This window comes from Neofelis nebulosa, chromosome X (assembly GCF_028018385.1).
Source record: "Neofelis nebulosa isolate mNeoNeb1 chromosome X, mNeoNeb1.pri, whole genome shotgun sequence".
NCBI lineage: Eukaryota > Metazoa > Chordata > Mammalia > Carnivora > Felidae > Neofelis > Neofelis nebulosa.
Genome location: NC_080800.1, coordinates 48348461 through 48375953, shown reverse-complemented (window position 1 = coordinate 48375953; position 27493 = coordinate 48348461). Strand labels below are relative to the sequence as shown.

At 38.4% G+C, this 27493-nt stretch overlaps 1 protein-coding gene and 1 pseudogene across 1 annotated transcript in view; both read left to right on the top strand.

Annotated features, from left to right (window-relative positions):
• The window catches only part of FAM120C (family with sequence similarity 120 member C), a 114805-nt gene that overhangs the window by 77525 nt on the left and 9787 nt on the right, over positions 1–27493 (top strand). The window contains exons 11-12 of the mRNA XM_058714522.1: positions 24715–24829; positions 26660–26869. Of these exons, the coding sequence (XP_058570505.1) occupies positions 24715–24829; positions 26660–26869 (325 nt within the window). The remainder of the gene's footprint in view (positions 1–24714; positions 24830–26659; positions 26870–27493) is intronic.
• Positions 12656–15523, top strand: LOC131503110 (beta-galactoside alpha-2,6-sialyltransferase 1-like; annotated as a pseudogene).

Here is a 27493-nt window from a genome sequence, read left to right as displayed (position 1 = left end):
ACCCCGTTCATGCTCTGTCTCTGTCTCAAAAATAAATAAACATTAAAAAAAATTAAAAAAAGAAAAGATCCACACTTAGACACTGTTAAAAGACAAACACAGTCTTGAAAGAAGCATGAGAAAAACAATGTATCACAAAGGAATCAGAAGAAGATTAACAATAATCAAAAGGTAGAAGCAACCCATTTACACTGATGGATGCATTGATAAAATGTCATATATACATAAAATGGAATATTATTCAGCCTTAAAAAAGAAGGAAATTCTGACACATGCTACAACATGGCTGAACCTTGAAGACATTATACTTAAGTGAAGTAAACCAGTCAATAAAAACAAACATGGTGTGATTCAACTTATATGAGGTACTTAGAGTAGTCAGATTCAGAAATAGAAAGTAAAATGGTGATTTCCAGGGTTCTGCAGTTGGGGGAATAGAGTGTGTTTAGTGGATATGAGTTTCAAGTTGGGAAGAATAAAAAGTTATGCATATGGATGGTGGTAATGGTGTAAATGTGCTTAATGTGCTTAATGCCACTGCAAATGTACACTGAAAAATTATTAAAGTGGTAAATATTATGTGTATTTTATCTCAAGGAAAAATAAAAAAGGAACACAAATGGTGGGACTTCCAGAAGGACAGAGTAAGGAGATAGACAAACCCACTTTCTGGCAAAATTACAACTTGTGAAAACTATTTTTTTTTCAATATATGAGATTTATTGTCAAATTGGTTTCCATACAACACCCAGTGCTCATCCCAAAAGGTGCCCTCCTCAATACCCATCACCCACCCTCCCCTCCCTCAAAAACTATTTTTTTTAATCATTTAACCCTTAGGCATATATAGCCAAGAAGAAAAGGGCTCCTTCTCCCAGCTCTTCTTCTTGGGTTATGGTTTCACCTGGGAAAGATAATATTACCATTTCTCATCAACTCCAGCCCTATGTCCAGGTAGGCATGGTAAAGAGGATCACCCACCAACCCCCCACTCAGGGTAGCCATAAGAATCTAGGCATAAGAATGAGGAGCTCCACACCTACCCAAAGGGACTGTTTTTATTTGGAGCAGAGCATGGAAAATTCCATGCCTAACAGCATGTCAAGAACATAGGTATCTTGATGATGAGTAGTTAAGAGGAGGCTGGTAGTTCCATGATATGAGCAGAACACCAGGGCATCCAGAAGTTTTATAGAGAAAACAAGGGAAAGAAACCCTAAGAGGGTTTTTTCCCTCTTGGAGAAAGCCAAGAAGAACCCTCCTAGGATTACAGTAAACTCTGGAGATCAGGAAAGGTGTGTGCATATCCTAGATGGCACCCACTCAGGAGCAACCAGAACAGGACATGGGACAGACTTCAGAGCATTCTCCAAACCACCCAGAGACCATTAATATGGGACAGATGCCTCACTGGCACAAGGAATGGAAATACCACCTCTGACCAAGCATCAGCTGAACAATAAGCTTCTCTGACCCAGAGGCAACTCCTAGGAAGCCAGATATAAAACTAAAATAAAACTCGTCATGCCAGACTAGAAGATTGTGAATACCCAAAGCTATGCTTTCTCAGCAATACCCCAAGAAGGAACCTCCAAACTAATTATCCCTCACTGAATGTGGGGCAAAAATGTGTAAATTCCCTGAACTATGATAGCAGCCTTATTCCACACACATATATTCAACAGTAAAAGGTAAAAATCTAACTGGCTAAGAAGACTTAAGCATAACCTTTGACCAATTAGTGGCTTAAGCTGACCCAGGAGTAACATCTAGGTTGCCAAGCTAAAAGAAAAACAAGGGGAAAACTCTCAGTAGAGACATCAGAGGCTGCATCCTACATATTTCAGAAATAGAACTCACAGAATTAATGCAGTCAAGTCACTAAAAAAATAAAAACAAGAGAACAACCAGGCAAACATCAAACCCTGGGTTGAAGGGTAGGGTCAGTATCTAGCATTGTTACAATTTATTATCTAAAATATCCAATTTCCAACAAAAATTTTATTAAAAAATTTTTTTAAATGTTCAAAGAACTAAGTGAAACCATGCATAAAGAATGAAAACAATCAGGCGCCTGGTTAAGCGTCCGACTTTGGCTCAGGTAATGATCTTGCAGTTTGTGGGTTCAAGCCCCACATCGGGCTCTGTGCTGACAGCTCAGAGCCTGGAGCCTGCTTCCAATTCTGTGTCTCCCTCTCTCTCTGCGCCCCCCCCCATTCATGCTGTGTCTCTCAATAATAAATAAACGTTAAAAAAAAAAGAATTAAAACAAGACATGATGACAGTGTCTCCTCAGAGAATATCAGTAAAGAGTAAGTATCTAAAAGAACCATATGGATATTCTGAAGTTGAAAAGTAAAATAAGCCAAAATGAAAAGTTTACTAAAGAGGATTAACAGAACACTTGAATTGGCAGAAGAAAGAAGCAGCCAAGTTGAAAACAGATTAATACAGATTATGTGGTCTGAAGAACAGAGAGAAAAGAATGAAGCAAACTGAACAGAGCCTCAGAGAAATGAGTGACACCATTAAGTGCACCAACATTCACATAATGGGAGTACTAGTAGGAGGGGGGAATAAAAATATTTGAAAAAAATGGCTGAAAATATCCCAAATTTGACAAAAACATTATTTTATACATCTGAGATGAACCCAAAAAAGAACCACACTAGATCATAATCAAAATGGTGAAAATAAAAGACAAAAAGAACATCTTGAATACTGTAAGGAAAAAATGACTAATCGCAGGCAAAGGAACCACAAACAACCATTGTCAGAAACAATGGAGACCAGAAAGCAGTGAGACAACATAATTCAAAGTACTTAAATATAAAACTCTCAGCTGCCAACTTTATATCCAGTAAAACTATGTTTCAAACATGAAACTGAAATAAAAACATTCAAAAATAAACTGAGAGAATGTGTTGCTAGCAGACTTCCCTTATGGGAAATACTAAAAGAAGCTCTACAGGCTGAAAGCAAATAACAACAGGCAGTATTCAGATATTTAAAAAAACAATACTGGTGAAGATAATTATGTAGGTAAATACAAAAGACAGAATAATTTCATTGTTCTTTTTTTTCCTCTTATTTAAAAAGTAGGGGCACTTGGGTGGCTCAGTCAGTTAAGCGTCCAACTTCGGCTCAGGTCATGATTTCACAGCTCATGAGTTTGAGCCCCACATCAGGCTCTGTGCTGACAGCTCAGAGCCTGCTTCAGATTTTGTGTCTCCCTCTCTCTCTGCCCCTCCCCCACTCACACTCTGTCTCTCTCTCAAAAATAAATAAACATTTAAAAAATAAGTAATTGCATCAGGGGCACCTTGATGGCTCAGTTGGTTAAGCGTCCAACTCTGGATTTACACTCAGATCATGATCTCGAGATTTGTGAGTTCGAGCCCCATATTGGGCTCTCCACTGACAATGCAGAGCCTGTTTAGGGTTCTCTCTCTCCCTCTCTCTGTCCCTCCCCAGCTTGCTCTTTCTCTCTCTCTCAAAGTAAATAAATAAAGTAATTGCATCAAACAATATGTATATAATTGTATTGTTGAGCCTATAACAGAAATATATTTGACGATATCAGCAAAAAGGAAGTGTATGGAAACAAAGATGCATTGGAGTAAAAAATGACACAATGGTAAATCCACAAGAGAACTAGAAATAATTAGGTTAATACGGCAAAACTATAAATATGTACTCCTTTCTTCTTTCAATGCTTTTATTTACTTTATTTATTTATTTATTTATTTATTTATTTTTAGTGTTTATTTTTGAGAGAGTAAACACAGTGGGGGAGGGGCAGAGAGAGAGGGAGACACAGATTCTGAAGCAGGCTCCAGGCTCTGAGCTGTTAGTGCAGAGCTGGACTTGGGACTCAAACCCACAAACTGTGAGATCATGACCTGAGCCGAAGTCAGATGCTTAACCAACTGATCCACCCAGATACCCCTCTTATTTCAACTCTTTTAAAAGAAATAAGATTATATAAAGTAATAATTATGACAGTGTATTCTTGGGTTTGTATAGATGTAACATGTAGAGCAATAATACCACAAAAAAAGAGGAGAGGGAATGGACCTAGATTATAAGATTAAAGTTTTGATAATTATACTGGGATGAAGTTATTGTACGTCTGAAGCAGATAATGTTAAGATGTATATTAGAAGCCCTAGAGAAAAGAACTCAAAAATGTAATTTAAAAATTATTAAATTAAAATTTATGCTAGAAAATATCCACTTAAAAGAAAGAAGACAATAAAGAAAGAATAAAGTATCAAATAACACATGAGACATATACAAAGCAAAATGGCAAATACAAATCTATAATAACATTAAGTTTGAGTGAATTAAATCCAATCAGATTAAAATACAATCAAAAGGCAGAGATTATCAGATTAAATAAGAAACAAAAGCCAGCTATATGCTGTCCACAGAAAACAAGCTTTAGATTCAAACATACAAATAGATGGAAAGTAAAAGGATGGGAAAATATATACATACAAACAACAACCATAAGATTGCTGGAGTGGCTGTAATAATACCAGACAAAATACATATTAAGACAACAAAATGTTATTGGAAAAAGAAGAACATTTTATAATCATAAAATGGTCAGTTCATTAGGGAGCTATAACAATTATAAATATATGCACTTAACAAAAAGGCCCAAAAATATATGAAGTGAGAATTAATAGAAATGAAGGGAAAAACAGACAATTCTACAGTAATAATAAGAGATTTCAATACTCAACTTTCAAAAGAGGATACAACTATACAGAAGATAACAAGGATATACAATATATGATCTTGTATGTATAAAGCCCTAAACACTCCACAAAATTGCTATTAGAACTAGTAAATGAATTCAGCAAAGTATCAGGGATACAAAGTCAACACACAAAAATCAGTTGCTTTTCCTTTTTTAAAAATGTTTATTTATTTTGGAGAGTGAGAAAGAGTGACAGAGTGTGAGCAGGAAAGGGGCAGAGAGAGAGGGAGACACAGAATCCAAAGCAGGCTCCAGGCTCAGAACTGTCAGCAGTGGACCATGAGATCATGACCTGAGCCAAAGTCGGACACTTAACTGGCTGAGCCACCCAGGCGTCCCAGTTGCTTTTCTATTACATGAACATTGAGCAGTCTGAAAAGGAAATTACAAAACCAATTCCATTTATAATAACATCAAAAAGAAGAAAATACTTAGGGATTAACTTCAACAGGTTGGTGAAAGACTTGTACAATGAATACAAAGTGTTGCTAAAGAAATTGAAGAAGACATAAATAAATGGAAGCACATCTCGTGTACATGGATGGGAAGACTTAATATAGTTAAAATGTCAATACTACCCAAAATTATCTATAGATTGAATGCAATCCCTTCCAAAATTCCAATGACATTTTTGGCAGAAATAGAAAAACCCATCCTAAAATTCGTATGGAATCTCGAAGGACCCCAAATAGCCAAAACAATCTTGAAAAAGAAAAAACTGAAGGACTCACACTTCCTAATTTCAAAACTTGCTACAAAACTACAGTAATCAAAACATTATGGTATTGGCATAAAGATAGCTGTATAGACCAATGGAATAGAATAGAGAACCTAGAAATAAATTCTCACATATATATGGTCAAATGATTTTTGACAAGGGTGCCAAGATCATTCAATGAGGACAGGACAGACTTTTCAATAAATGGTGCCAGGAAAACTGGATATCCACAAGCAAAAGACTGAAGTTGGACACTCACCTAACACCACATACACAAATTAACTCAAAGTGGATCAAGAACCTAAACATAAGACCTAAAACAATGAAACTCTTAGAAGAAAATAGGACAAAAGCTTCACAACATTGGATTTGGCAAGGATTTCATGGGTAGGACACCAAAGATAAAGAAAACAAAAGAAAAAAATAAATAAATTGGACTTCATGAAAAATTTTTAAATGTATGTGTCAAAATATACTGTTTACATAGTAAAAAGGCAACCCACAGAATGGAAAAAAATATTTGCAAATCATGTATCTGATAAGTGATTAACATCCAGACTATATAGAAAAGTTCTAAAACTCAACAGGAGAAAAACAACTTGATTCCAAAATGGTCAAAGGATTTGAATAGACATTTATTTCCCCAGAGGTGTACAAATGGCAAATAAGTACAGAAAAGATGCTCAACATCACTAATCATTTGGGAAATGTAAAGCAAAACTACAATGAGATACTAACCCATGCCCATTAGGATAGTTACTGTCAAAAAAAATCCAGAAAATAACAGGTATTGCCAAGGATGTGGAGAAATTGGAATCCTCGTGCATTGTTTGTAGGAATATAAAATGGTATAGCCACTTTGGAAAACAATATGACAGTTCCTCAACAAAATAAAAATATAAATGCCATATGATACAGCAATTTCACTTCTGGGTATATACCCAAAAGAATTTAAAGCAGGGACCTCCCTGCTCCCCCATGTTCATAGCATTATTCACAATGCTCAAAGGTGGAAGCAACCCAAGTGTCCATCACCTGATGAATGGATATGCAAATTATGATATATACATACAATGAAATATTACTCAACCTTCAAAAAGAAGGATATCTTGGAATATGCTACCACACCACACAGGTGAACCTTGAGGACATTATGCTAAGTGAAATAAGCCAGTCACAAAAAGATAAATATTGTATGATTCCACTGTATGAGGTACTTAGAGTAGTCAAAATCATAAAGACAAAAAATAAAATGGTAGCTGCCAGGGGTGGGGGGTGGATAATGGGGGAGTTATTGTTTACCAGGTATAGCATTTCAGTTTTACGAGATGAAAAGAGTTATGGGGATGAACGATGGTGATGGTTGTACAGCAATTTGAATGTATTTAATACTACCAAACTGTATGCTTACACATGCTTTAGGTGGTAACTTTTATGTTATGTGTATTTTACCACAACTTTTGAAAAGTGCAAAGAAAGAACTAATAAATGAGTTCAGCAAAGTCACAGGATATAAGATCAATATAAAAATATTAATTGTATACTAAACTACTAATCAATATTCAAAATATAAAAGAAAACAACTCCTTTTATAATAACATCAAAAGGAATAAAGTGCTTAGGTATAAATTTAACAAAAGAAGTACAAGAATTATACACTGAAAACTACAGTTAAAGAAGAATTAAATAAGTGGAAAGATATCCCTCATTCACGTTTATGAAGACAAAAGATTCTTAAGATGACAATACTCCCCAAATTGGTCTACATATTCAACATAATCCAAAATCCCAGATCTCTTCTTTGCAGAAATTAACAAGTTGACACTAAAAAAATGTAAATTCAAGGGACTCACAGTAACCAAAACAATTTTGAAAAAAAGAACAAAGTTGTAGATTCACGCTTCCCTATTTCAAAATTTATTACAAAACTACAGTAATCAAGACAGTGGTTTACTGGCATAAGGATAGACATGTAAATTAATGGAGTATAGTTGAATGTCCAGAAATAAACTTTTCCACTTGTGGTAGATTTAATTTTGACAACAGTACCAGGACAATTCAATGGGGAGAGATAGGCTTTTCAGCAAAGAGTTCTGTGATACTGGATATCCACATGCAAAATTATGAATTAGGATCTCTACCTCACATCATATATAAAAATTAACTCAAAATGTATTATCACAGACCTAAATATAAGAGCTCAAATTGTAAAACCCTTAAAGATAACAGATATAAATATTCGTGACCTCAGGTTAGGCAATGGTTTGTTAGATATGATGCCAAAAGTGTAAGTGCCAAAAAGAAAAAAAAGATTAACTGAACTAGATCAAAACTTCAAGCTGGTGTTCTGGAGACAATGCTGTGAAGAAAGTGAAAATACCATCCACAGAATATTTGCAAATCATATATCCAATAAGGATATAGTATCCAGAATATATAAAGAATTCTTACAACTAAACAATAAAAGAAAAATACTTTAATTTTTTAAATGAGCAAAAGATTTGAACAGACATTTCTCCAAAGAAGATATGCAATTAAACAGAAAGCACATAAAAGATGCCCAACATCACGGATCATTAGGAAAATGCAAATCAAAAATACAGTGACATGGATGGAGCTAGAGAGCATAATGCCAAACAAAAGAAGTCCATCAGAGAAAGACAAATACCATGTGATTTCACTCATGTAGAATTTGAGAAACAAATATAAAGAAACATACCCCCAAACACACTCTTAGCTATAGAGAACAGATGGTTACCAGAGGGGAGGTGGGTGGGGGGGGTGGGTGAAATAGGTGAAGAGGATTAAGAGTACACTTATCTTGATGAGCAGTGATAGCAAATAGTAAATAGAATTGTTAAATCACTATATTGTACACCTAAAACTAACTTCTTTTTGTAATTTTTTTATGTTTACTTATTTTTGAGAGAGAGGGAGACAGAGAATACAAAGCAGGCTTCAGGCTCTGAGCTGTCATCACAGAGCCCAATGTGGGGCTGTAACCCACGAACTGTGAGATCACCACCTGAGCCAAAGTCTGACACTTAACTGACTGAGCCACCCAGGTGCCACCACCTGAAACATAATTTAACACTGTATATTAACTATGCTGGAATTAAAATTTAGAGCAATACATAAATATATATCATAAAAAAATTAAAAAATGAAAGATGTCCTTCAGATTGAAAGGAAATGACACCAAATAGATAAATTAATGACCACCTGTAAAGGTAATTACATAGGTAATATAAAAAGTGGCATAAGTATATTTTTTCTCATTTCTTCCTTTAACTGATTTATTTTTTTTAAGATTTTATTTTTAAGTAATTGCTGTACCCAACATGGGGCTTGAACTCACAACCCCAAAATTAAGAATCACATGTTCCATGGACTGAGCCAGCTAGGCACCCCTCACTTAACTGATTTAAAAGACCACTGCATATGGGGCACCTGGGTGGCTCAGTCGGTTGAGCATCCGACTTCAACTCAGGTCATGATCTTGTGGTCTGTGAGTTCGAGCCCCACGTTGGGCCCTGTGCTGACAGCTCAGAGCCTGGAGCCTGTTTCAGATTCTATGTCTCCCTCTCTCTCTGACCCTCCCCTGCTCATGCTCTGTCTCTCTCTGTCTCAAAAATAAATAAAAACACTTAAAAATTTAAAAAAATAAAAAATAAAAAAAAAAGACCACTGCATAAAGCACAAATTATGAAATTGTGTGTTGGTGTTAGAATGAAGGTATAATATATGTGACAATACTACAATGGAGGGAGGAAAGAAGAGAAATATATTGGAGCAATCTCTCTATATTCTACTGGAATTATTTAGTATTAATTTGAAGTAGTGTGTCGATTAAGATATACATTGCAATCCACAGAGCAACCACTATGAAAATTACCAAAAATATAGTTAAAAAAATTAAAATGCTACATTGGAGAACATCTGTTTAACACAATAGAAGAGTAAAAGAGGAAAAAGCAAAAAATAAAAAAGGTATGAAACATCTAAACATAACTACATCAAATGTAAATGAATTGAACAATCAAAAGGCAGAGATTGTCAGATTGGGTAAAAAGCATGAATTGCGTAGCAGAGATATGCTTTAGATTCAAAGACTCAAACAGATCCAAAAGAAAAGAATAGAAACAATCTACAATGCAAACAGTAGCCATATGAGAATTGTAATGGCTATAATAATATCAGACAAAATAGACTTTAAGACAAGTAATGTTATTAGATAAAAAAGAATGTTTTGTAGTGTTAAAAGGGTCAATTCATTGTAAAGATATGCCAATTATAGACATATGTACTCCTAACAATGCCCTAACAAATTATAAACATATGTACTCCTAACAAAGTGCATGAAGCATAAAACAATAAAACTTAAGAACAAAATATACTTCAACAGTAACAGTTGAAGTATTCAATACCCTACTCTCAATAATGGCCAGAACAGCTAGACAGAAAATCAGCAAAAATATGGAAGACTTGAGCAACACTGTCAACCAATTTGACCTGACCTGATAAAAATGATGAATTTAGACCCTTTATACACAAAAATTGCTCAAAATGGATAATAGATACAAATGTAATGTTTAAAATTATAAAACTTACAAAAGGAAACATGAGAAAATTTTTATGAATTGGGGTTAGGTGAAGATTTTATAGATACAACAGCTAAAGCACAATGCACTTAAAAAAATGGATTTCATCAAAATACCAAATTTGCACTTCAAAAGCCACCATTAAGAAACTGAAAGACAAGCCACAGGAAATATTTATAAATCATATATCTGATAAAGGACTTGTATCCAGAATATATAAAGAACTCTTGCAACTTGTAACAAAACTAACAACCAATTTAAAAATGAGTGAAAGAGGGACACCTGGCTGGTTCAGTTGGTAGAACATCCAACTCTTTTTTTTTAATATTTATTTATTTTGAGAGAGAGAGCGAGTAGGGGAGGGGCAGGGAGAGAAGGAGAGAGATCATCTCAAGCAGGCCCTGTGCTGTCAGCACAGAGCCCAATGAGAGGCTTGATCCCATGAACCATGAGGTCACAACCCCAGCCGAGATCAAGAGCCAGATGTTCAACTGACTGAGCCACCCAGGTGTCCCAAACATGCAACTCTTGATCTCAGGGTCGTGAGTTCAAGCCCCACATTGGGTGTGGAACCTACTTAAAAAAAATCACTCTCTAAAAATGACTAATAGATGTGAATAGACATTTTGCCATAGAAGATATAAGATTGGAACATAAGCACATGAAAAGATTCTCAAGTTGAGTAATCATTAGGGAAATGCAAATTTAAACCACGATGAAATATGACTCCACTCAGAATGATTGAAAAAAGATAGACAATAACATATGTAGGTCAAGCTGTGGAGAAATTGGAATTCCCTCCTAAATTGCTGGTGGGAACTAAAATGGTTAGTTACTTTGGAGATTAGTTTGGCATTTTCTTAAAAGGTTAAACATAAATGTATCATTAAGACTCATTTATTTCACTGCTACATACCTACCCAAAAGCATCAAAAACATATATCCACACAAAGACTTGGACATGAATGTTCATAGAAGCATTATTCATAATAGTTAAAAAGTGGAAATAACTCAAATATCTGTCAACTGGTAGATGGATAAACTAGAGGTATATCCATCAGTGAAATATCACTCAGGAGTAAAATCCAACAAATTACTGATACATGCCAGAGCATATAAAATCATTATGCTAAATGGTAGTGAAAGAAATCAAAGAAGGAAAATTCATGGACTGGAAGACTTACCATAGTAAAGCTGTCGTTTCTCCTCACATTGACCTATAGGTTTAATGTAATTTCTGTAGGAAGAAAGATTTTTTTTTAATGCAAGATTTTTTTTTGTGGACATAGATGAACTTATTCTAAAATTTATATTGAAAGGCACAGGTCTTACAGTAGCTAAAACAATCTTGATAAAGAAGAAAAAAGTGTAGGAATCACTCTACCCAATATTGAGGCATAGTATATAGCTAAAGTAATCAAGACAGTGGCGGTATTTGCTAAGGTATAAACACATTGGTTAATGGAAGAAAATAAAGAACGCAGAAACAGAGCCACACAAATATAGTCAACTGGTTGTTGACAGAGGAGCAGAAACAATTCAGTTGACAAAGGATAGCCTTTCAACAAATGGTAGTGGAGCAATGGGACACCCGTAAGCCAAAAACAAAACAAAAACAAAACCTCCTTGATCTAAACCTCACACCTTATACAAAAATTAACTCAAAATAGATCATAGACTTAAAATATAAACATAAAATTATATAAGTTTTAGAAAAAATACAAAGTCTTCAGGAACTAGAGTTAGGCAGACTTTTTAGACTTATAACCAAAAGCACAGTTCATAGAAGGAAAAATTAATAAATTGGACCTCCTTAGAACTAAAAACTTTTGCCAGTTGAGGCTCTCTTCTTCCCTCCTTCACCGTCCCATCCACCCCTCAGCCCCAATCCCCCACTCCTCCCCAGTAGACCCTCCTGTCAGGACTCAGTGCCTGGCACCAGGCTTCCAGTTGCTAGGCTCCCCTGTGGCCACAGGGCACGGAGTTGGCCAGCACCTGCGGGAGGGGAGTTGGGAGATAGGGCCGGCTCAGGAAGCCACCTGGTGCTAATAACAGGGAGCAGCTGCAGCCTGGGTGGTCGAGCGCTCAGCAAGCGGGGTAGAGCCGATTGTACAGCGTTCCACAGTGAGCAGCCCAGGGAGAAACAGTAAAGTCATGGAGCCTAGCTGAAATGAACTGGCCTCCTTGAGCATGCCCAAGCCCTGGTGCCAGTCCTGCGTCCCAGCACTGAGGGCTTCCTCATCCATGAAGGCTTTGATCCCAGGCTGGATGTAGGCCCCCTACTCCTGGGCTATGGAGCATCTTCTTTGTAAGAAGACAATGTTTGCTTATTTGGCACATGAAGCTGAGCTACAGGCACTGACCTTGACCCTGGAAACTTCAAGATATTTTTTGATCATGCTGAGAAAAATGAGCCTTGACCTCCAGGCCTGATAAGGCAAACATTCCTCCTATGTAGAATAGTGCTGGTTCCTGAGGACTTGAATGCCTGCAACCCCAGGGGGATTAGCGAAAAGCAGTCTTGTTTTCTTGCTCAGAACAGAGTGGCTGCCTTGAACGCCTCTCATTATGATTCACGCCAACTTGAAGAAATAGTTCAGCTGCTGTGTGCTGGCCTTTCTCCTATTTGTGGTCATCTGTGTGTGGCAGGAGAAGAAAGAGAGTAACTATGATTCCCTTAAATTGCAAACCAAAGGATTCCAGATGTTGAGAAGTCTGGAGAAACAGTCTGTGACTTCAAGCAGCAACCAGGCTGTCAGCAGTCCCCAGGACCCAGCTAAGGCCAAGCCAGAGGCCTCCTTCCAAGTGTGGAACAAGAACAGCTCTTCCAAAAACCTTATCACCAAGCTTCAGAAAATCTGGAGAAATTATCTGAACCTTAAGAAGTACAAAGTATCTTATAAGAGGCCAAGGCCGGGGGCCAAGTTCAGTGCAGAGGCCCTGCGCTGCCACCTCTGGGACCATGTGAATGTATCCATAGTAGAGGCCACAGATTTTCCCTTTAGCCTCTCCAAATGGGAGGGTTTTCTGCCCAAGGAGAACATTGGAACTAAGGCTGGGCTGTGGGGCAGGTATGCAGTTGTCTCATCAGCAGGATCTCTGAAGTCCTCCCAGATGGGCCAAGAAATAGAGATCATGATGCAGTCCTGGGGTTTAGTGGGGTGCCCACAGCCTATTTCCAAGAAGATGTGGGCACGAAAACCACAATTTGCCTGACGAACTCTCAGTTGGTCACCACTGAAGGGCACTTCCTCACAGAGAGTTTATACATTGAGGGAATCCGAATTGTGTGAGACCCGTCTGTTTACCATTCAGATATACCACAGTGGTACCAGAGCCCTAACTACAGCTTCTTTGGGAACTGTAAGAGCTGTTGGCAAGCTGCATCCTGATCAGCCCTTTTACATCCTCTAGCCCGAGATGCTTTAGGAGCTGTGGGACGTCATTCAGAAGTCTCCCCAGCAGAGATTCAGCCAAATACCCCATCCTCTGGGATGCTTGGCATCATCATCATCATGATATTGTGTGACCAGGTGGTTATTTACGAGTTCTTCCCATCCAAGCACAGACCGACCTGTGCTACTACTACCAGAAGTTTTTTGGCAGCATCTACACAATGAGCACCTACCACCTGCTCCTCTTTGAGAAGAATTTGGTGAAGTACCTCAACCAGGGCACAGACGAGGACATTAACCTGCTTGGGAAAGCTACAGTGCCTGGCTTCTGGACAATTTGCTACTGAGCATTAGCTCCCTGGTCAGGTACCCTTGCTCTTCTCCACCAAGCCTGGGCAGACCACATTCCTGAATGATCCCAGCCTGCACTATGGGCCTTCTGTCAGCAAAAGCCCCAGGAAGCAAGAGCCCAATGGCAAGAAGCCAGGTCCAGCCTGCCATGTAGCTGCAGAGGCGTGTGAGCCCAAATCCTCCTACCACACACATGTACACATACCTAGCAGTCTTTTCCACACACTGGTGAATGCAAGATCCACCTTTCCCACCAGGGCATCCCAATAGCACTGGAATGGTGCTATTCTCACAAACCAGCTCTCTCTATTGCTTGAAATCTGTAACTAGACATTGATTTCACGTGTTAGAGAAATTCTCCCAAATTATGATTGTGCCCTGGTATAGGGTGGCTCTGGGGGGCCAGCAAGTGGCCTGGGACATAGGAAACATGCTCGATTCCTCCAGAACAAAGTTGCCCCCAAGGTCCATGTCCCTGGGAGAGGTGGTGTGCCTATCACTCTAGCAGGTTTGGTGTGTTCTTACTTAGCCTGGGTGCTTATGGGCAAAGGATGTTGATGAACCCACAGCCATTTCCATATAGAGATTAGAAGGACACAAAGGCACAGTCTCAATCCTCCAGTTCCTCACAGTTCAGTGGGAGAGAGACAGGGGGATTCGGTCTGCTCAGTGTACGGGGGATGTATGGAAAGGCTGACTTGCCATTCTATCTGCCTGCACACTTGGGAGGGGCCACATACTTGCTGTGTCTGTGGGTCGGAGAGGGCATCACAGAGCTGGGGCTGTGGAGGAGATTTTAGAGGAAGAGGAGAAACCTGTCAGGCAGATTTTGAGTCACATGAATTATGTTTTTCTTTCTGCCTTTATTGCCTGTATTTATTCTCTAAGGTCTGCCTGAACTTAAAGGCTCAGATTATTTTTTGAGGAAACCACTACCCCTGTATGAGGCAGCAAGTGTAGCCCCAATGCAGACACTAGGCAAGCCAGATGCCAAAAGCCTGATTTGTCCAGGCTCAGCCTAGCCTGACCCTACCCTGCATCTGGGTTTGCACACCATGTCCACTGCTTCCTTGTTAATGCCCATCCCACCCCCTCCTGACTGCCATCTTGTTTTTCCCCTTTAAAGTAGTAGTTTTTTTCCCCTTTCTCTAATTACTTTCAGGTGTTTTCTACTTTAAAAGTATCCTGACCCGACAGTTTCTTTGACCTTCATGGGCCTGTTGTGGAATGTCCCTCTGGAGTGGGGATGTGGTTCCTCAGAATTTAAAATCACTCTCAGAAGTCAGACCCTTAGAGATCATAACTCTTTATCAGACCACCATGCCCTGCACCCCTCCAGCAAGGGAGCAACGTCAGTCTCCAGACAATTCTTACTACCATGGTCTGCAAACGTGCTTCCAGGTAGTTTTGCTACCCTCTCCCTGAGTGGAGCACCACATTGGACTGGTCTGGCCCCCAGTGCAAAGAAGGTAAAGGACTCACTCGTGGTCACAAAGTAATGCTGTAGACAATGGAGTACTACGTGGCAATGAGAAAGAAAGAAATACGGCCCTTTGTAGCAACGTGGATGGAACTGGAGAGTGTGATGCTAAGTGAAATAAGCCATACAGAGAAAGACAGATACCATATGTGTTCACTGTTATGTGGATCCTGAGAAACTTAACAGGAACCCATGGGGGAGGGAAAGGAAAAAAAAAGAGGTTAGAGGGGCGCCTGGGTGGCGCAGTCGGTTAAGCGTCCGACTTCAGCCAGGTCACGATCTCGCGGTCCGTGAGTTCGAGCCCCGCGTCAGGCTCTGGGCTGATGGCTCAGAGCCTGGAGCCTGTTTCCGCTTCTGTGCCTCCCTCTCTCTCTGCCCCTCCCCCGTTCATGCTCTGTCTCTCTCTGCCCCAAAAATAAAAATAAAAAACATTGAAAAAAAAAAATTTAAAAATAAAAAATAAAAAAAGAGGTTAGAGTGGGAGAGAACCAAAGCATAAGAGACTCTTAAAAACTGAGAACAAACTGAGGGTTGATGGAGGGTGGGAGGGTGGGGAGGGTAGGTGATAGGCATTGAGGAGGGCATCTTTTGGGATGAGCACTGAGTGTTGTATGGAAACCAATTTGACAATAAATTTCATATATTAAAAAATAAATAAAATAAAATAAGATAAAATTAAAATAAAATAAAATAAAATAAAATAAAATAAAATAAAATAAAATAAAATAAAATAAAATAAAAAGTAGTTCTGTAGAGCCAGGGCTCCTAGACCCAGGATTCTGGACTCCTGGCCTCATGTGCTTAAAGGCCTCTTAAACGTGAGCTCTAGACCAGCCATCTGGGAGCTGGAGTGATCACTTGCTGCCAAATCCTTGGTTTATATAAGCAGTAGAAAGAGCTCTGAAGGGAGAAGCCCTGGGTTTTCAAATCGATGATCCCCTGTTTACTAGCTGTGGCACCATGGGCATATTCTCCTGAGACTGTTTCCACATCTGTAAAACAGAGGTGATGAGCCTACCTCAGGACTATTGTGAGGGTTACATGAAACAGCTTTCCTGGTTCCATACTTGGCACATAGCAGGTGCTCTGTACATTGTGGTTTCCTTCCTTCCTTCCTTCCTTCCTTCCTTCCTTCCTTCCTTCCTCTCTCCCTCCCTCCCTCCCTCCCTCCCTCCCTCCCTTCCTTCCTTACTAAGTATCTGCTCTGTGCTCATACCTGGGGAGGAAATTGCTTTGAGGGAGGCCAGAGAGGGGGTCCTGTCCTCAAGGAATTAACTATCCTATTGGGAGACAACAACTCCCCTGCCTGGAACACCCGGGAAAACATCTGAGGTAGTAGAGGGTGAAGAACATGCCTCTCCTCTACCTCCTCCCTGCATGCAGCTCCGGCCTGATTCTGCTTGGGAACTGGTGGAGCACTTGGGCCACTTACTGCTATGTGGAGCGAATCTTTTCCACCTCTCTGGGACCATGAATTCCTGGCTTGCTTTTTATAAAAAGTAATCTCTACACCCAATATGGGGCTTAAACTCACAACCCTGAGATCAAGAGTTGCGTGCTCTACTGACTGAGCCAGCCAGGCACTTCTCCGGCTTGTTTTATGCTCTGATTGATGCACTCACTGCAATCTTTGAATCACAAACAGTGAGTGAGAGGAAGGTGGCATTCCATCAGCAAGAGATAGGCATTCGTGTGGACACTGAGATGCTAGCTTTTAATTATTATTAATATAAGGGATCAGATTAAGTGTGATTCTAGGTCTACAGAACTTTGAATTCCATGTTCTCTCTATACGGAAACTAATAAATTGCAAATACGATAGGAGTATTATTGTTGGTCTGGTGAGATGTTTAATATTTGTGACAGATAACTTAAAAATGATGACTGAGTGCTACAGGAAAGTCCCTGTCCATAAGGGATTCTGTCTTCATCGGTAGCCATCTATGCATCCTATATCATGAGGTTCCCCAATCCTTCCACTGATCACATAAGCTGTTCACATTGGTCTGGAGACCTCAATCTCAGAAGCTTCTGAAACATGCCTAATCTAATTCTGAATTACCAAAAGATGATGTAAAATTTTTCAATAAATGGCATTTAAAAAATACTTTTACCAGTTGAAAGAAAGCCCATGTGAAGAGGATGAAATTAGAATGTGGGCAAAATACATGAATAGACATTTCTCCAAAGAGGATATACCATAGCAAATAAAATAAACACATGAAAATATGTTCAGTATCATTAGCCATTAGGGAAATGCAAATTAAAACCACAGTGAGATATCATTACACAGCTATCAGAATGGCTAATATAAGAAGTAATGATAATACCACATGCTGGGGGTATGTGGAGAAACTGGATCATTCAAATGGTGGTTTTGGAAATGTAAAGTGCTACATCCACTTTGGAAAACAATTTGTCAGTTTTTTTTTAAGAAGGTCCAATGCAGGGCTTGAACTCAAAACCCTGAGATCAAGACCTGAGCTGAGATCAAGAGTCAGATGCTTAATTGACTGAGCTGCCCAGACATCCCCAATTCATCAGTTTCTTTAAAAATAACTATACAACCCAGAAATTGCACTCTTGGGCATTTATCGCAAAGAAATGAAATTTTATGTACCCACAGAAACCTGTACATTAATGTTTATAGCACCTTTATTCTTAATACTCCCAAATTAGAAACAACCCCGATGTCTTTCAACAGATGAATTGTTCAAGTATTGCACATACATACCATGGAATTCTACTGACCAATAAAAAGCAACAAACTTTAGATAACACACAATAAGTTGGATGAATCTTAAGGGAACTATGCTAAGTTAAAAAAGCCAGTCCCAAAATATTACATACTATGTGACATTGTGGAAATGACAGAATTATGGAAATGGAGAACAAATTAGTGACTTCCAGGAGTTAGGAACATGGAGTGGGGAAGAGGGTGGGTGTGGTTATAAAAGACAATATGAGGAATCCTTGTGGTGATGGAACTGTTTTTTATCTTGACTGGGTCAGTGTCAGTATCCTGGCTGTGATGTTGTATTATATTTTGCAAGATAATACCATTAGGAAAACTAGGTAAAGTGTTCGAGGGATCCCTCTGTTTTACTCCTTACAATTGCATGTGAATCTACAACAATATCAGTCTTAAAAGTTGAATTAAAATAAAAACTATGCTAAGGAAAGAAGCAAATTACAAAAGACCACGAAATTCCATTTATATGAAATGTCTAGCAAGGCAAATCTATGGAGATAGAAGTAGATAAGTGGTTGCCTTCAGGGTGGGAATGAGGAGTGACTGCATGTGAGCACAAGGGATCTTTCTGGGGCAATGAAAATATTCTAAAACTCAATTGTGATGATAGTTGCACAACTCTGTAAATGTACTAAATATTAAATTCTATACTTAACAATGGATGAATTTTATGGTATGTAAATTATACCTCAACAAAAAAAATAAAGTTTCTGTATATGTAAAATTTTTGCAAAATAAGTATTTATTTTAAAAATTGAGTAGTGTTGGGGTGCCTGGGTGGCTCAGTTGTTTAAGGATCCGACTTCAGCTCAGGTCATGATCTCACAGTTTGTGAGTTCAAGCCCCGTGTTGGGCTCTGTGCTGACAGCTCAGAGCCTGGAGCTTGCTTCAGATTCTGTGTCTCCCTCTCTTTCTGCCCCATCCCTTGCTCACACTCTGTCTCTCAAAAATAAATAAACATTAAAAAATTGAGTAAAAAAAAAAATTGAGTAGTGTTGGAGCACCTGGGTGGATCAGTCAGTTAAGCATCCAACTTCAGCTCAGGTCATGATCTCACAGTTCATGAGTTTTGTGCTGACAACTCAGAGCCTGGAGCCTGCTGCAGATTCATTCTCTCTCTCTCTCTCTCTCTCTCTCTCTCTCTCTCTAATAAAGATTAAAACATAGCTTTGTATGATGGCAGATGTTAGGTACACTTGTGAGCAGAACGTAATGTATAAACTTAAGTCACTGAGTTGTATACCTGAAACTAATGTAACATTGTGTCAACTATACTCAAATGAAAAAAAAAGTTTTAAGAAAATGAAACAAAAATGTGTTTGAAAAGTATTTAATGAATGAGGCATTCTCATAGTATAATGAGTGAAAAAAAGTATATATAATATATTTATAATATATAAAAGTATATATATTATATAAATAATATATACAATTAGTGATATTACTAGATATATCATTAGATGTATATACTAATACATTATACTGTACTATACTATTATTAGGTATATTATTAGATATATACATTATATACAATATATAATATATATATATAATGTAATAGAGAAAATTGAGATTTGAGAGGTTAGGAAGAAAAAAGCCAAAATCATAACAAACATAACAGTGGTAATATCTGAATGGTAAGAGTACAAATCACTTCAGCTTTTATCTTTTGTTTTCTTTATACTTTTCTGTTGCATTTTTTACATTTTCTTAATGATAATGAACTTTAGCTTTTGAAGTAAGAATGAAATCATAAATTTTATTTTAAAATTAAAAGAAGGGGCGCCTGGGTGGCGCAGTCGGTTAAGCGTCCGACTTCAGCCAGGTCACGATCTCGCGGTCCGTGAGTTCGAGCCCCGCGTCAGGCTCTGGGCTGATGGCTCGGAGCCTGGAGCCTGTTTCCGATTCTGTGTCTCCCTCTCTCTCTGCCCCTCCCCGTTCATGCTCTGTCTCTCTCTGTCCCAAAAATAAATAATAAATGTTATAAAAAAAATAAAATAAAATAAAATAAAATTAAAAGAAGTGGATAAAAGCAGAGACTACCATATTTTAAAACATATTTAAGTTAGAGTGGGAGAGAGCCAAAGCATAAGAGACTCTTAAAAACTGAGAACAAACTGAGGGTTGATGGGGGGTGAGAGGGAGGGCAGGGTGGGTGATGGGTATTGAAGAGGGCATCTTTTGGGATGAGCACTGGGTGTTGTATGGAAACCGATTTGACAATAAATTTCATATATTAAAAAAAAAGAAAATTAAACTCAACCAAAAAAAAAACATATTTAAAACGTAGGCTAGCATTGTACTGGCATGAGAAATAAATACAGAATAAGTAAGTAGAAAACAGATCTTTGTACATATGAGAATTTAATATATGATATGGGGGCTTCACCAAATAGTAAAGGAAGAATTCGACCATAATTATCTCAGTTACAATGGTAACCAAGAGTGCTACTATGACAGGCACTAGGTTAGGTGGTTTTACATGCATTTTCTCTTTTACCTATTATAACCTTTTAAGATGTAGGTAAAATTAGCCCCATTTTAGAGTTGAGGGAGGGAACTAAAGCCCCTAGACACTAAAGTGTTTGCCCAGAGTCACATAGAAAAATAGTAGAGGGGCACCTGGGTGGCTCAGTCTGTTGAGTGTCCAACTCTTGGTTTCAGCTCAGGTCATGATCTCATGGTTCACCAGATCGAGCCTCACATCAGGCTCTACACTGGCCGTGGGAAGTCTACTTGGAATTCTCTATCTCCCTCTCTTTGCCCCTTCCCCATTCATTCTCTCTCTCTCTTTCTCTAAATAAATACGTAAACGTTAAAAAAAAAAAAAAAAAAAGAAAAGAACTAGTAGGACCTAGATTGGAACGCGGTATGTCAGGCTCCCAAGTCTGTATTCTTTGCTACCATGTTCTATGTCTATAAAGTTTATGTCAGGGTGTCTAGAATACAAGAGGCTTTTAGTAAATGTTGTTCCTATGAGTAACTTATAGTTTGCTGCATATACTGTAATATATATATACATATATATATATACACACACTATATATATATGTGTATATATATGTATATATATATAATGCTTGTGTGTAGTATATATAATAATGTAAATACTACTAATAGTAATAAAGCTGTCTTGTAATTGAGATTGAGGAACTTCCATGGGAAATTAGTACTCCTGTGGTTGTACAAAATTAATCCCCAATGGAATCATATAATTTAAAAAATAACACATGATGAGCATTACTAAATATTGGTTGATTTAATAATTACTATTTCCTGCTATCTCATTAATGAGCCTCTGACTCTTTGGACACTGTCCTCTCTTTCACATAATTCATTCGAGGCTGGTTGAATAGCAGTGTTGGCCAAAAGATGGAGCTAGCATTTCCTTTGGAATATCCTGCCATAGCCTCATTTGTTCAGCAAACATTTTTTGAGCATCCATTCTGCCATGCACCACACTAAGATTAGAGAAACATGAAAAATTGCAAGTTAACATTAATGAGTATAATCCAAACCAACCAAAAATCTCACATCCCTAGGAAATTAAATGTTCTCCCCTATGTGAGGCCTTCTCTGAGTCTCCCAGGTGAATTTAGTCACTGTTTCCTTAGAGCACCCAAAACAACCTGTTCAACTTGTAAAGTCACATCCTTCTCATTTTATTAGTCTTTCAGTGATCCTGCCTGTCTCCCACACTTGACTCTTTTAGGAGCTCCTTTAAGTCAGTTTTTCTTTCTAGTAATCAGGATGTGACTGGTACAATTCAGCTTTGGAGGATTTTTGTTGAGTTTTTTTCTTGGTTTGGGGGATTTTTTCCATGACCTGGTTGATGCATTCAGTCAGTCCCCTAATAAATATTTACTGATATGTACTCTAGGCCATGTACTATGCTAGATAGTTTATAATAAATATTAATAAGAAACAAGACAATAGATGAAGCCAAACAAGGTCCTAGATCTCATTGGAACTCACATGAGTTCTTGAATATGTTTTCAGTCAAGCATTTGAACCTTATTTATTGTATTTTTCAAATCTTCTGTGATTTTAAATGTATCTAAGGCACATTTTACATGTCATAGCTTAATGGTACTGTGCTAAATTCTTCTATAATTGCATTTCAGTTCATTTTTGTCTATTTTTGCTTCATATTTTGCCAACAAAATAAGATGGAAAGATTAAAAATAAAAGAATGGGCAAAGGTAAATCAATCAAGGAAGTATAAATCACAAGAAAGAAGCATTATTAATAAATAATATAGTCCCCAAGGCAAAAAAAACATTGAGGGTAAAGGAAAATATTTTATATTGATAGAAGATATAAACTCTGAATTGTGCACTATATAATACAGCATCAAAAAGTATAAAATAGATTATAAAGTATGAATAAATTTTCCACATGGAGAATGTGTGGGCAGGGAGGAGGGTATAAACTGTTCTTTCTGTGTGGCCCAGAAAGATACCTCCTGGAAAGGTCAGTCATTTAGAACTTTGTTTGTTTGTTTGTTTTAAGTGGTTTTTTTTTGTTTGTTTTTGGGTTTTTTTTTTGAGGGAGAGAGTGCACACGCACACAAGAGGCTAATGGGGGGGTGGTTGGTGCAGGACAGATGATCTGAAGCGGGCTCTGCCCACAGACAGCAGAGAGCCCAATGTGGGGCTTGAACTCATGAACCTGAGATCACGACCTGAGCCACCCAGGCGCCCCTAGAACTTAGTTTGTAAAGAAGCAACAGGGCTTGTTGGCGTGTTCTGCAGGCCCAGAAACATCCTGGAGTTGAGAGAAATGACAGCTGGGCTTGAAGAAAGAGTAATGGCAGTAGGGCTGCCTGTGCTGTTGTGATCTTTCCAGGTGAGGAAACAGCAGGTTAGAGATTCAAAGCCAGGCTCTTTCCAAGGCATCATACAACCTCCTGGTAGTAGCAACTGGATCAGAGTCCCCACAGATTCATTCTACGTGCCACTCAGAAAAGACCATCCCTTGCTTTAAGGGCCAGCTTTCTGAAGTCTTACACAGCTCCAATAATTATGAATGATCATTGTCTTGTGGGTCTTTCAGGGAGCTAAGGACATAGACTTTGTACTGATGTATTTTTTTCATCTTTCTTCCTCTTTCTGCATCTTGGTGCCTAGAATGGTAAGACATATTCAGTTCATGAAATTCAAGTCAAATACTCATCAATGAGTACTTATTTATTTTAATTAATGGATTTCTTATCTTGAGGAATGGCCCTATCATCTAGCCATCTGCTCAAGTCAGAATTCTAGGAATCTTAGGCTCTTCCTTTTTCTTTACCCCCTTCCCATAACATGCATGACCAAATCCTATGGATATATCTACTCAGTAGCTCTTGTCTTTGTCCCCTGGCCCTCTCCAACCCCTGAGCAAGTGCCTTTGTTCATACCTCTTCAGCCACAGATTGCTGCAGTTGCCTCCCAACTGGCATACATGCCTCTTCTCTCTTACCCTATGAGCCAGTCAATATCACTGTCTTGCTGATAATCCCTAAGTATCTTCTTATATTTTCAGAATGAAAGTCCAAATTCCTTAATACTGTTTTTGAGACACTTCATAATATGACCTTTTTTTTTTAGTTTTATTGAGAAAAATTGATATACATCACTGTATAAGTTTAAGGCATACAGCATGATGGTTTCATTTACATGTATTGTGAAATGATTGCCACAATGTTTAGTTAACATCCATCATTTCATACAGGTATAAAGAAAAAGAAAAACTTTCTCCTTATGATGAGAATTCTTAGAATCTACTCTCTTAACTTTTCTATAGACCACATAGCAGTGCTAACTACAGTCATGCACATTATCTCCAGTACTCATTTATCTTATAACTGGAAGTTTATACCTTTTGACTACCTTCCTCCAATTCCCCCTCCCCTTCTGCCACCTCTGGTAACTACAACTCTGATCTCTTTTTCTATGAGTTCTTTTTTTTAAGATTCTACTTATCAGTGAGATCACGCAGTATTTGTCTTTCTCTGTCTGACTTATTTCACTTAGCATGATGTCTTCACGTCCCTCCATATTACTGCAAATGATAGGACTTCCTCATTTTTTATGGTTGAATAATATTCATTGTATTTGTATATATACCACAACTGCTTTATCCACTCATCCATCAGTGGACACTTAGGTAGTTTCCATGTTTTAACTATTGTAAATGCTGCTGTAGTGAACATGGGGGTGCAGATATCTTTTTGAGTATGGAACCTACTATATCATACTGAACTCCACACCTCTATGCCTTCACATATACTGTTCCCTCAACTAGAACATCCTTCCTTAGCTTTTTTTTTTTTTTTTTTACTAATTTCTACAGGCCCTTTGAAACCCAGCTCCTGCTATTTTTTCGGGATACCCTCCCTCACTCCTTTAGCCTAGCCCTCTCCTGTGCTCTTGTAGCACCCTGTACATTCTTCTATCTTGGTACTTATCACACTCTCCTGTCATTGTTGAGGCACATGCCTGTCTCCTCTACCACCTAGACTGCAATAAACAAAGGCGAAGATGCTTTAACTTTATTCTACTGAAATTGTCAAAACCTGGCCCGTGATAGGTTCTTAGCTTAATAAGTGTTTGTGAAAGGAATAAATGAGCTTTTTTACCTTAATAATTATGCTTGTATTTTCTAGATACATGGTTCAGTGGCCTGGTGGCCGAATCCTGCATCGCCATGAGCTAGACACTTTCCTTGCACAGGCAGTATCTACCCAGCTTTATGAGCCAGATCAACTTCAAGAACTCAAGGTGATTTGTTTTACCCTAACTTAAAATCTTTCTTTTATGAGCTCAATGCTTTCCTTTTGGTCTTTTTTTCCCCCTGGTGCTGAGGAGAAGAGTAAGTTCTACAGACAAATGTTTGATTTACTTTAGCCAATCATGTATGTTTATTAATAAAACCAAGAGGTACCTGCACCACTGCTCCCATACTGATAGGTGAGAATGGACAGAAAAGATGGATATTATACATTACAAATAAGTTGTGGCCACAAACTATGGTAAGGTTTCTGACTCTTGCAAGATACACTACAGGGGATTCTTCCTTGTGTCCTGAGTTTGTCTGAGTAAATGCCTGCCTTTTTAGTAATACTTATTGGATGTTAGAAATCTAAAAGAACATAAGGAAGAAAGCAAATCCACCATCTAACTGAACGCAGAACATAGTAGTTTAAATTTTTTTCAAGTTTACTTATTTTTGAGACAGAGACAGAGCTTGAGCAGGGGAGGGGCAGAGAGAGCAGGAGACACAGATTCCGAAGCAGGCTCCAGGCTCTGAGCTGTCAGCACAGAGCCCGACACGGGGCTCGAACCACAAACTTTGAGATCATGACCTGAGCCGAAGTCGGACGTTTATCCAACTGAGCCACCCGGGGGCCCCAGAACACAGTAGTTTAAAAGGTAGGCTCTGAAGCCAGTCTGCCTTGGGTTTGAATCTCGGCTTCATTGCATCCTAGCTGTGTGATCTGAGGCAGGTTGCTTAACCTCTCTTGCTTCAGTTTCCTTACTTGTAGGGATATTAAATAAAGTAAATAATCCATGCAAAACACCTAGAACAGTGTCTTGCATATCTTAAGTACACAGAATCCAATAATACTAGCTATTAATGCAGAACACCCCTCTCCTGACTTCAGTGGCCATGGTTTTTTGAGGCCCTGGGATAAACGTGGAAAAGATCTAGCCCAATAAGGCTAACAGAATCTTCCTTTAAGTGAGGTTAACTAAGGGAAAGACAAAAACAGTCTAAGAAAAACAGTGTTGGTTCCTCTTTACAGTAAGTATAATATTGCTTGGCCCTAGGGCAGTTACTGTCTCCAGATCACATGTAGGAGGGGACTTGCAAGTACTTCTCCTTTTCCTGTTGAAGCCATCTACCATGCCAACTTGAGATAATAAATATAAACATTTTCTACACAGTTGAGGTATTGTGTATGTGATTACATACTGTGTTTTTAAACTTAGCATAGCACATATTTTCTATGTCTTAAAAAAGTTTAAGAAATTTATTATATGCATGTATCAGCTAATTATTATAATGTTGGCCATTTGGTTTCCAGTTTTCCCCTATTAGATGTAACATTACAATTAAAATCTTTATGCATAGAGTTTTATTCATAGCTCTACTTCCTTAGAATAGATTCATGAAAGTAGGATTACTGAGTCAAGAAATGTTAACATTTCTCAGGGTTATTCATATACTGCTTAATTGTAATGTACATTTCTCATCAGCTTTATATGAATGTGCCCATTTATTTCATCCTTATCAGCACTGGGTGTTCTTTTTCTCTTTGGATTTTTAAATTTTTTCTAACTTGACAGGTAAAAACAAAATGGTTGGTGCCTTTTTGAAGTTTTAAAGCTGATGTCTTTTTTTTTGTAATGAGTATCTTTCAAACTGTAATGAGTATCTTTCAAACTGTGTCAGGGAGTGACATGGATAGAAGCGGCTTGTGCACTCAAATGTCTATATTAAGAGGCAACACGCTCAAGTTTAATTTGAATAATCAGAATAACAGGAACAAGAGTAGATGTAACCAGTAACAGTTTTTAATAGTAGTTTTTCCTCTGTGGTGGTTTCAGATTGAGAAACTGGATGCCCGAGGGATCCAGCTTGCTGCCCTCTTCATGAGTGGGGTCGACACAGCTCTGTTTGCCAATGATGCCTGTGGCCAGCCAGTCCCGTGGGAGCACTGCTGCCCCTGGATTTACTTTGATGGCAAGCTGTTCCAGAGCAAGTTGATTAAAGCAGGCCGAGAGCGAGTATCCCTGGTTGAGCTCTGTGATGGCCAGGTACCTTTATGTCGGGCAGCTGCTAAGGGCCATCTCTGATCCACTGTGGGGATGAATGGGCAGAGGGTGGAAAGGAACAGAGACATTGGAGAGGGAGGTAGCAGAAGTAGGGGAATGTGTGACATTAACCTAACTGGGTCAAGGATAATCCCAAAGGCCCAGAGTCTGATATGTCCATGTTATAAAACCATACGTTGGAAAGTGTTTTTTATGAACACCAAATTTTCCTATTGTTTTCTTATCTGAGTATTTCCTTCCCATGGAATAGGGCTTTCCTGCAATTCTTAGGATTTCATTTCCCTTATTTGCAAAAACTATAAGTCACTTCTGCAAATGGTGATAACCTTTGTAAAGGAAATATGTTTGGAACTAGAAGAGAATAGTAAAGTAGATGACAGAGTAGAAGCAGGGAATTCTTTACAATGAAACCTTAGGAAAGATAGGGAAAGGAACCCTTACTTACTCCTTTATCCACTTGGGGGGAATGAGCTGAGGGACTAGAGCAGGGGGTGGCAAAATACATCAAAACTGAAAACCTTGAAATTTTTATTCCAATAAGGTTTTATTGGAACACAGCCACATCCATTCATTTACATATTGCCTGTGACTGCTTTCCCACCACAA